The sequence below is a fragment of the Bactrocera latifrons genome, unplaced genomic scaffold (genome assembly GCF_001853355.1).
Source record: "Bactrocera latifrons isolate USDA-ARS-PBARC rearing strain unplaced genomic scaffold, ASM185335v1 scaffold_54, whole genome shotgun sequence".
NCBI classification, from domain to species: Eukaryota; Metazoa; Arthropoda; class Insecta; order Diptera; family Tephritidae; genus Bactrocera; species Bactrocera latifrons.
The window spans coordinates 1522589-1534097 of record NW_017537201.1 but is presented as its reverse complement, the minus strand read 5'-3'; the positions used below and the strand labels follow the sequence as shown (position 1 = coordinate 1534097).

Below are 11509 nucleotides of genomic sequence, written 5' to 3'. Positions count from 1 at the left end.
AAAAAATCCTCAAAAAAGTATCTAATTGAATTCAATAATATATGAATTAAAAACATCCAAATTATATTTTTAAAAATCTTGGATTTATCTCTTTTTTGTTCTAAAATAAAACACTGTGCCGCTTTCAAGCACAAATACTCGACAAAAGCGCTTAAATATTCACATATACTTGTATATACACAAATATATATGTATGTGCATAGATACTCCACTATACAACGTAACGACTTTCAAAATTAAAAGAAAGTGACATGACAGTAGAAGTAGATAAAAAGATACTGATTGAAAGAGGAAATGAAAAATCATTGCACCAACGAAAATAATAAATATTTTTATATGTGTACATACATACATATATATATACATACGTAAATACGCGTACAACAATGTGTATGTTCATACATGGATTTGTAAGACGTAGGATAGCTGCCTAATTTAAAAGTAAAATAAAGTTTTTTTTTGTAAAATTTTATGGAAATTGCAACCATGGAATTCTTTTTTTTTTAAATCGTTAAAAATTATTATTTTAAATATGTTTGTGAACATAAAAATGTGTTTACATATCTATATTTTTTTCAGTAGACGGACAACTGCAGTATATTCAAGCTGAAATCTTTGCTATTGCGAAAACCGCGGAACTAGCCTCTAATGCGCCTGCAGGTCAACATCTAAGTAGATAGCCCAGCAGCAAAACAGGCAGTAACCTCGTATCGCATATCGGCCAGAAGTGTTTCCAGAAGTAATCAACTTCACTTCTACTCGTTGCCAGGTCGTAGAGGAATCGAAGTCAATGAAATAGTAGATGAGATTGCCAACAATGGTGTGCGGCTAACAGCCGAAAACGTGATCAACATTTGGAAACCATTGCATTGTCTATACGACTAGCTCGACAAAAGGTAAGGAAAATCAAAACCCGATGGAACGTTCTACCTGGTGCAAAACTGCTAAAGTCATGTGCAAAACGGTAGATCGGAAGTATACAAAATTACCATTGGCACTCTATCGAAGAGGAAAAGTCGTTACCAGCTCTCAGACTTTGTTACTTATGTTATTTAACGCAAATGAAGTAACATTCTTACAAAATATTGAGATATAATCAATATTTGTATGTATGATTGGATTTCCTGCTTGTCTACGAAGAAAATATGAGCTTAACGAAAAGAAAAACTGTTGCAAATAAGAAAAAACGTCAATTGCACTCAGCTGCAGAGATACAAAAAATTCCATATCCAAATTTTATCTTAAACAATCAATTGTATAACAGCTATATGCTATAGTGGTCCGATCTGAACAGTTTTTGTAAGGATTGTTTCATTCTTTAGGGCAATAATCTATGCAAAATTTCGTAACAATAACTCGACAAACAGAAAAGTTTTCCATACAAGAACATAATTTTGATCATTCGGTTAATATGGCAGCTATATGTTATAGTGATCCAATCTCAACAATTTCGTTACAGATTACATCATTGCTTAGGATAACAATCCAAGCAAAATTTCGTGAACATATCTCGTAAAGTAAAGAAGTTTCCTTACAAAAAGTTTACTTTACTCTACAAATGAGCAGCTTCGGGAAAGAAAAAGAAAAGTTTAAAATTTCAGATCGATACCTCAAATTTTGAGAGAGAAATATGCGTGTATACAGACAGATACCCTGTTCAAGGTATTATGACATGAATCCACTGGGGTAGAATCTAAGAGCCAACTTGTATTTAAATATATAACCCAGATGGGCTGAAATAAATTGAAGTTTTGTAGTTTTCTTATTTTATTAACAATGTGATACCTTCACACACATACATACATATATGGTATGTATGGATATGAAACTCTGAGGTATGTTTGAATGAGAGTGACAACGCATTGACAATAAAGAAAAGAAAAACACAGCAAAGCAACGTTGCAGCAATGTTTTTAATATATATATGTATGTACATATATACAAATGTATATAAATGTCATTTTGCAACATTAATGCTCTCGACTGCATGCGAGTACCTTCGCTGGGGCATTGAAGTGTGTAAGTAAGCATGAAAAATGTGATGGAATCACGGAAGGGCGTTTCTACAAAAAATAAATCTTCCTATATACACATTCACTGCTGTGTATGTATGTATTAAAATTAAAAAACAAAAAATTAAAAAAAAAAATTATATTAAAATAAAATAGTATATGAATTCGCTTGCATTTGACAGCAGCAAAAAGACATGTTACAAGCACGCAACGTGAGCAAAAAGGAATTAACAGACGCACAAAATAAACTTCACCAACCGGAATGCAATGTAGGCTGGGAAATAGTAGAGAAATAACAACATTCAGAGTCGTTCTTAAAAAGTAACACACACGCACACAAATACAAACACAGAAATACACACTTATACGTATATACATACATACGACAATATCATTTCACCAAAGTAATGAAAATGTTAATGCGAGAACTGTAAAAAATATTTTTCACGACATAAAAATTTTGAAGAAAAGCTTTGAGAGAACCTCTGCAGAGCATTACCGTTATTTTTGCTGAAACCTTTTATTTATCGCTGTCAAAAAATATAACACATAGATACTTATATAGCAAGCAAAACCTTTGCGCTAAAATGTCCCCACGGACTTTCAAGCTAAAGTGCAGCAGCTTACTTACTTATTGTTTGCCGCCTGAAGGTATGCAAAATAAAAGCAACATATTTGAAGCGCTGCTGAAATAATGTTGCAGGCGCAACAGCTTAATGTTAACGTAACAGAGCTGTGTTTGATAAAGACTACAGTGACAGCAGGTAGTTACAATACAGTACTTCAGTTAGAAAGGGTTTAGAACCGAGAACAAAAAATTTTAGGTTTTTGAAACTCATTTCGGAAACAGATTTTTATTAAAAAGTAAGTTGGTTTATGAAGTACGAAGACGCTTTTTTCCAATGAGACCCAGAACTGAGTTTTTTGCGAACATTTGTAATTGTAACATTTTTTTTTTTCACTTCAAAGAGCGTGAGCATAGCAACGATTGCTGTTAATAGAAATATACATATTCTCTTTGATAAAAGCTTACAAATATTTCTACTTATGTGAGATGTGTGTAAAAAAATTGTTGCAGGTAACATTTTACAACATTTTTTTTTTTTAATTCTATAGCAAATAACCAAATAAAATATATATTTTGAAACCACTCTTGGCATGCCTCTTGCCTTACCATCATAGGTACTCACAGCTGTATACGTATGGGTGCATACATGTTTTGACTGTCTATTTGACACCAGCTATGCGCTAACGAAATCTGTCAAGCGTTTTAAATTTCGAGTGCGTTTGCTCTTTATTTTTTGGACTCATTTCATTTTGGTCTTTTTTTTTCTAACGCGATGCTAACTCGTTACTCGCTGCTTTCTTTACATATAAACATATGTATACACAAACATATTTTTATTTTTAATTATTTTTCAGTTTTTTGTGATTTTTCTTTTGCTGTTTTGCCACTTGTTTTTGTCACAGTGCAAAAGCAAAGCAAAAGTGCTCACCGTTAAGGATTATTTGCAACAGTTTTGTCGAAAATAAAGTAAGACCAAAGAAATTCGCTGGAAAGCGCAATGAAAGTTGTTTTTTTTTCACTTGCAAATATTTTTTTTTTGTTTATAAATTTTTTTTCTATTGAAAATATATCAAAGATCATCTTTGCTCTACCCACGTTGTGGCATGCTTGCTATTTTATCAGTCTTACATTCGTACATGTAGATACTTCAAAAGTATATAGGTAAGAGGAGTTTTCGCATTTTACTGTGGGCTTGAAAGCAAGCCATTTGAGCTTTTATGGCTTGTATGAGTATAGTATTGCTCTGTTTCTCTATACTACACTGATTTCATTTCTCTTTCAATAAATAGATTTCACGTAATATTATATCTACTTATCGGAAGTTTGTAGAAAAAAGTAAACAAAAACTTGTGTTATTTGTCTAAGTTGGGTATTTATTCGCATTTAAATAAGTTAGGGAAAGTCTACTTCAATTATGCGCTGTGCTCAGTTAACATTTCTGTCAAGATACCAGTCTGAAATATATGCCATTCCTAGCTTATTTTTGAGATCATGAGAGATTTTAATTATTGTCTTTCTAAACTAAACCACCAAATACTTATTTTTACCATTGTAAAACTAGAGTCGTTCATTGCTTAACAAATCAAACAATATCGTTATGATCAGGTATGCTGCTGGAAAGCGGCTGCATATTCATACATACATATGTATACTTGTTTCCATTCCACAAAAGAATTCCGGGAAATGAAATAGCAGATGAGATTGCCAAATATGTCATCCATCTGGCTACCGAACTAGTACAGAGAGAACTATTAAATTCTCGAAAGGGCTGACAGACAGTTATGGACGAAATGGAAAGAATTAAGGAAATGGCGGAATGCCAAGCTCATGTGCAATAGCTCCGAAGAAAAGCTTACTTGGCTTCTTACATGGATGGTTGTTGATCTGAAGACAAATTACAAGTACTGCCGGACGGTTATTGGCCTAATGGCTGTTCCCAACTTACTGGCATCGCAAGCGAGCCGGATAGGCATTACTAACATCGATGCATGCTGAAAGTAGCGCGTAAGCAATTAGAGAGACGCTGGAACACCTCATATGTTTCCGTAGAGTATTATCTAGAACTCGTCTTAGATATATAATATATGAGCTTCGCAGTTGAAGAGACTAAACGATGTATTAACATTCGATACCTCTCTACACAAATCGAACTTAATTTCAATATGACACTACTAATGATCTGTAAGACTGTGTACAAGCAGCCGGCCAGTATTACCTGCCCTAACTAGCTGATCTCAAATAAAATACTGAGTTCAATTTGTACACACCGTAATTTTTTAAAAGGGAACTTACTAATTTGCAATTTATGTATTTATAAGACTGCAAAGTGGCAAATCGAACTCACAATCAAGTCTAAATTTAAGAAAAAGTGCAAAAAAGTGAACTTTAATGAGTTGGCCACACGCTCTCGTATTTGAAGTTAAGCTGGATTATTTAGTTGTTCCATTCATATATATATACATACATATATATATATTTGTTTAGAGAGAGAGAGAGAGTGTACAAATCTTAAATTTTTGTGGAGAGAGAGAGAGAGAGCATAATCCTTAAAATTTTTTTTTCAATAATCTAATTTTATTTTAGTGGTGCCAGTAGAAGCTTTAAGCTGAATAATCAATATTTTAGGGAGAAACCAAATTTTTATTCAATGAACAATAACAAAAAATTGTCGGAATATTTCTTCATGCCTTGAGTTGACATGACTGAGTACCGATAAAGTTGGCCACACTCTCGAGGTTTTTCTGACCAAAGAACGTCGCCTTATTAGTTCTCTCCAATCAAAACGATAATAATAAACGTTACGTAAGAAAGGCAGTTTATCTATATATATTATGAAGGTATGACCTATCTAGATACATATAAATGTTAGTTTTACTAATATGATATACCCAAAAATAAAATTTTCCTCCAATTTCATATTGTTTATGTAGTAAATATATAAAATATATTGCTATGAATAATAATTCACTTCGAGTAATAATACTTTTGAGCTTTGCCCACAAAAAAAAATGCTATAAAAATCATAACTTTGAACTTTGCTCTTAAAAGTATGCTACAAATTTATTATATTTATTATAATCTCATACATTATAAATATTTAATTAATTGCTGCTATTTTTATATAAAATAAACGATTTTTTACAAAAAAAAAAAAAAAATGAAACATTTTGACGTGCTTTACTTTTATTAAATTTATAAAAATACTCGTTAAATTTGCTAGTTTTGCGCGAAAACATGAAAATTGAATGCATGCAAAAGAAATATTAATTTCGTAGAATTTCAAATAACGGTAAAAACGAATAGCTTACTAGAAAATTTGATTAAATGGTGCGCATAGAACGCAATAAACTATTTTGCTATAAATAAATGCATAGGCGATGGACGCAAGCGAAGGGCGGGAGCGGGGCGGGAAGTTGGCTGAACAGCTGGGCGGCTAAGGGACCGAGTCAATGCATGTAAGTGTGTGTGTGTGTGTAACTTTGCCTAAACTGGTAAACTAATAAAATGCACAACGGGATAGGCGAGAACATAGCGGAGAAATTAAAATTAAAATCAAAAGTAACAAAAATATATAACAACAACAACAACCATGTAGAGTGCAAACGCATGTGTATCTGTATAGACTATACAGCATAACGGTAAAAAATTGAGCACACGGCAACACGCGACATTTATGAAATCAAAATCAAAATCAGCAACGGAATGGTAAAAGGTTCTAACGCTACAGAAACAACAAGGGCAAGCTAACGAAAAAAAATCGAAAAATTACCAACGAGTTATTAAATAAATAAAACGGTGGAATTGGCGACAGAAAATAGCGCGACTAAGGTTAGGCTGTGTGGCAGGTGTTGGGCTTAAAGTATATGTTAGGGTGTGTGGGCATATAAATGGCGGCCAAATGGGAAATAACTGATATATGTGTACTTGTGTTTGTGTTTAGATTTTTATTTTTTATTTTTAAGCGTGTGTTATTTATTTAGCAATTTTTGATACGGCAAACATGCAACATGGCAAACATAAAATGTCAACCGAAAATTTATATGGCAAGGCGAGGATTTTTTTCGCATACAAATTTGACGGAAATGCAAAGGGAAATTTGAAAAATGGAAATTTCGTGCAGATTTTTATAATTTAATTTTTTTCTCTACCAATGTTGCAAAAAATTTTTATAATTTTTTTGGTTGCTTTGAGGGGGCGCTTTTTATGGCGTGCATTTACCAATTTTTTGCAAACCAATTTTGTCGCAGAAACTAGTAAAATTTGGCACTAAAATTGTTAGTTTGTTTGTTTTATTTTATTTTAATCGAATTTTTTATTTGAATTTATTTTTTGTCGTGGATGTGGGGAGGCTATAAATCAAAAATGTGCGCTTTGTTTATTTAAGCTTAAAATGTTTGCAATTGAAGCTCTTACGCTATTATTTTATGTGTTTTTCTTCAACAAAATTTATCAACGACAGCAACTGTTAAACAAAACATCGCCATTGAAATCAAAAAAAAAAWAAAAAAAAAAAAAAAAAAAAAAAAAAAAAAAAAAAAAAAAAAAAAAAAAAAAAAAAAAAAAAAAAGTAGAAAACGTAATCATAAAAGTATCCTAGTGATTATATTGTATAGAAAAAATTAAACGTGATGTACGTAGATATGTAGTAGGTAAACAAATTCATAGACAAAGAACACGACGAAGAGCAAAAAACATATTTAATAAATATATTTGCATATATAATATATTTATATATAAATATATATCGAATATATGGTGGTATTTTATGTAGTAGTAGTAAGTAGTAAGTAATGTAACGGTATCATTTGAATTTGAAAATCGAAATCGAACAGGAGTGAAAACGTCAACAAAAGAAAAACTAAACACTTTTATCACTTATTATTTTATCTATTTTTTGTTTTTGTTTTTTTCATATGCAAATTTAATAGAAAGGACAAGCCTTTAAGTTCACATTTGCACTTACCGACTCATGGGTGGTCAGGCGATAGTCCAAATCGCCGCCCAAGCCACCGCCCGCCGACGCCGAACGCGGCTGATGCATGTGACGGCTGTTGCTGTTGTCATCCTCGCTGCAATCGATCTCCTTCTTCAGTGACTGCGGCATGCAAAGAAAAGTAGGGGAATAAATACGACATCAGACAAACAAATTTCCACACAAAACTCACCAGCGGCACGGACTGCACTGGTCCCAGACCGGAGGTGCCCGCCAACGTTTCATTGCCCGCTGCGGCAGCTGCTGCCGCCGACGAGCTAGGACTCATGCCCGCCGAGGTGGAGGCCAAGCCGCAAACGCCACTGCTGCCGGGTCGCTCAATGCTCGCTACATCGCGTGGACTGCGCGAGGTCGCACGCTGCTGCTGGTGTGTGAGATCCGAGGCGAGTATGAGACCGCCGCACGATGTTGAGCTGGTTGCAGCAGCGGGTGTTGAGCGCGCCGACTCTGGATCTCCGCCACCGCCGCCACTGCCACCACCCAGCGGTGAGGGTAAAGCCAGCGCAGCCGCTGTGTGGCTAATGGCTGCACCGATTTTCATATTCAAACCCATAGCATCGTTTGAGCTATTGTCCTCCACATCATCATCTAGATCCATTTCTTCGTCGTAACTGTCGGGTTCCTCGATTTTCTCCACCACATCCAGTACACTGCAGGAGCCGGGTCGTGCCGGCGGCGAATCGAGCGCGGTAATGCCGTGATGCGGCTCGTCGTCATCGTCTTCATCGTCCGAGTCATCGCGTCGCCGCGACGGTTTGTTGTCCGCATTACCGTTATTGTGATGCGCCGTCTGCGTGTTCATCCCACTGGCAATGCCACCACCACCGCCGCTGCTCGTCGTATTCTTATTGCTGCTACTATTGTTGTTATTTTTGCTAATGGCATGCGTCGTCGCATCGCATTCTTCGCTCGTGGCACGCACACCACCACCACCATCCTGGCCAAGTGTTGCGGCTTCGGCGGCACTGCGCCCCTGGTAGAGATCAAGCGGCAGCGGTGAGGAGTCGCGTTCCGGTGACATTTGTTGACGCTTTGTGGGTGGCGCTGATGACGACGGACTACCGCCGCCACCGCCGCGTTCACCGCTAGCGTCACGTTTTTGCGCTGTAGACGCCGTGGTGGCGGAACCGGCGCTGCTGCCGGCGCTTGTGCTAGACGTGGACGTCGTTGATGTGGAGGCAGACGCTGTGGCAGCTTGCTGTTGTTGTTGTTGCTGAGTGACTGCGACAACGGCTGCGGCAGCTGCAGCCACAACGGCAGCCGCTGTTGTGCTGACTGGCGTCGTAGTAGCTGGCGCTGTTGTTGCGTTCGCGGTGACGTTTGTTGAGGCTGTGCCGGTTGCGGCGGTTGGCGATGAAGCGGCTGATGTGGCTAAGTTTGCGGCTGAGGTGGCTGCTAACGATGTATTGGACCCGCTCGATAGCGCTGTATCGACGGGACTGTCACAAGTGCTTTTAATAGGTTGCGAATGCGGTCTCAGGCGATCCGGTTCACGTTCTGGCTCTCTGAGAGTTGTATTCTGATTGGTCATCTCTGCTAAGCCCTTAACCTAAGTGTTATGAGTGTGAAGTAAACAGAGAGAGGGAGAGAGAGAGAGAAGTTAATATAAGTGAAAAAAGGACTTTATCTCGGTCTTTTTTAAAAAGAAAGTAAACTCGTTTTTTATACATTTTAAGATTTGACTTACTTTCAACGACTCGGCCGTTTTGAGCAAAGCCGACAACTGACAATATTGCACGTTAACTTCGCCCTTGTACATGAATTCGACTAATGTTTTCAGTTCGGCTAAGCGCACGTCCTTCAATATCACAATTGGGTGTTTTTCGGGGTGGTCCAGAAAAAGGCTCTGGAAATACGAAGAACAGGCCGAGAGGACCACCTGCAAAGAGAAAATAAAAAAGAGGAACCATTAGTTGATATACCTATGTTTAATGATTAAAAGCCAATATGGAGTTGAAAATAATTTTTCTGCCTTTCTTCTACTATAAAATAATAAATTTAGTAACTAAAAAAAGTTTGAGCGCCACTGAGATCCGATTTATATTATAATTAGTTTTTTCGGTATTTTTTTACATAAGTTTTCAAAAGTATTTACACACTACATTTTGAAGGCAGAAAGCTGACAAGCACTGACATTTCTACACCTTAGTTCTCACGTCCATGATATAAGTGGTCTGTCAAATGTCAAACTGTTAAATTTTTGACCTCTAAATGCCAGTATGTGTCATGTATATATATTATATATTATATATTATATATTATATAAAATATAATATATATTATAATTATATCTACAGTTGATATTATTTTTATTTAACTTAATATAGAAAAGCCAATTGGCTTACTTGAAATAACAACTTTTACTGACATTTTTATGTCAAACATTGTCATTTTGTTAAATAACACTTTAATATATAACCGTATGCTACGGAAAAAGCTTATCTTCTGAGATTTTTCCACCTTGACATATAATACGTTAAATCGAAATAGAAAAGTTGGGTTCATGTCATGTGTGGTTTCCACTATGACATATTTAATGACAAAATAGAAAAAATAAAATATGTCATATTCATAAATTAATAGAAACGGAATATGTGCAAAAGAGATCACTGCCAACTCAAGGAAACCTATAATTATTCGATAGATAGGTAATCGCTTATTTCTTTTACCCCATCTAAGTGATAGTAATATAATGCTGATCCCAGGATCTCAGCTAAATACTTGCTCCACGGTGTAAAGGCTATACATCTTCTGCCGCTTTAGGCACTTGCGAAAGTGTTCTTGCCCAAAATGGGTCTTTTACAGAGTGTTATTACTGAACTCTATAAGTCACTCATTATTCCCGTCCTGCTTTATAGAGCAGAAGAATGGATGACAACCACTGACGTTAAGAGCTTTCAAGAGAAATGTTCTGCGGAAGATGCTTTTGCGCATTGGCCACGGCGAATATCGCATTCGATAGAACGATGAGATGTACGACATGAGATGTACGAACAGCGGCAGTAGCCGCCTCCAAAAGGAAGGGAAAGAGCTCCACTTCGTTGGAAATACCAGATGGAGAAGGACCTGACTTCGCTTGGAATCTCTTGGAATCAAGCCAAGCAGCGAAAAGGAAGAACGATTGGTGCGCTGTTGGAAACTTGGCTATAACGACATTAGCATTATCTACATCAATAAGAAAAGTAGAAGAAAGTTTTAGAAGCTTAACAGCTTGTGGTCATCACACAAAAAAGTATATATGTACCTTTATTGAACTATTTTATATATAAACCTGGAAAAATTAGTTTTAACCGCTAAATAAATTCTCAACATTCACTTAATTGAATTTGTTACTTAAATACAAAATATCACGCCACATTGATAGCTCATCACACTGGTGCCAAACAGAAGATTGCTGATAGAAACAAAAATAAAATTGAGCAAGCAATAAGAATTAAGGAAAAATATTTTGCGAACAAGCGCACCACCATGCAATCACATAAATAACGCAAACACAAATGCGATTGGCCCACTTTCGGTCCGTCCAGCTTGCAGTGGCAGGGTCCACCCAACCGGCTGCGACGCTGCGGGACGCACTTTTGGAGTAATTGAAATTTCCCTAATGTGTGCGCAGTGGTCGCACACGACTAACAGTCGAGGCCAAATATATGGCGGCAAGTAAATATAAGTGGACACCCACACACACACACACGTGTACGGCGATGCATTAGTAAATATGTGCATATAAATTTCATAAAGCGCATAACAATTTGGACAATTGTTATTGTTGTTATTGTTATTGCCATAGCCATTGCGTTCAAATATTACCCTCAACAGCGCTGTTGCTGTTTTTAAATTTATATAGTTTTTGTTGTTATTTTTGTGCTCAATTTTTTTTCAATTTCCCGCCGCATGCAACAATTTCCATTATTTACAACCTCAACAAATCGTTAGCGC

The 11509-nt window shown here is 36.2% G+C and overlaps 1 protein-coding gene across 2 annotated transcripts in view; it reads right to left on the bottom strand.

Annotated features, from left to right (window-relative positions):
• LOC108974202 (longitudinals lacking protein, isoforms A/B/D/L) overlaps window positions 1-11509 on the bottom strand; it is a 230022-nt gene that overhangs the window by 27845 nt on the left and 190668 nt on the right. For both annotated transcript variants that reach the window (XM_018941906.1, XM_018941905.1), the window contains 3 exons: window positions 9261-9452; window positions 7746-9122; window positions 7544-7675 (listed from right to left, as the gene is read on the bottom strand). In XM_018941906.1, coding sequence (XP_018797451.1) covers window positions 7544-7675; window positions 7746-9122; window positions 9261-9452 — 1701 coding nt within the window. The remainder of the gene's footprint in view (window positions 1-7543; window positions 7676-7745; window positions 9123-9260; window positions 9453-11509) is intronic.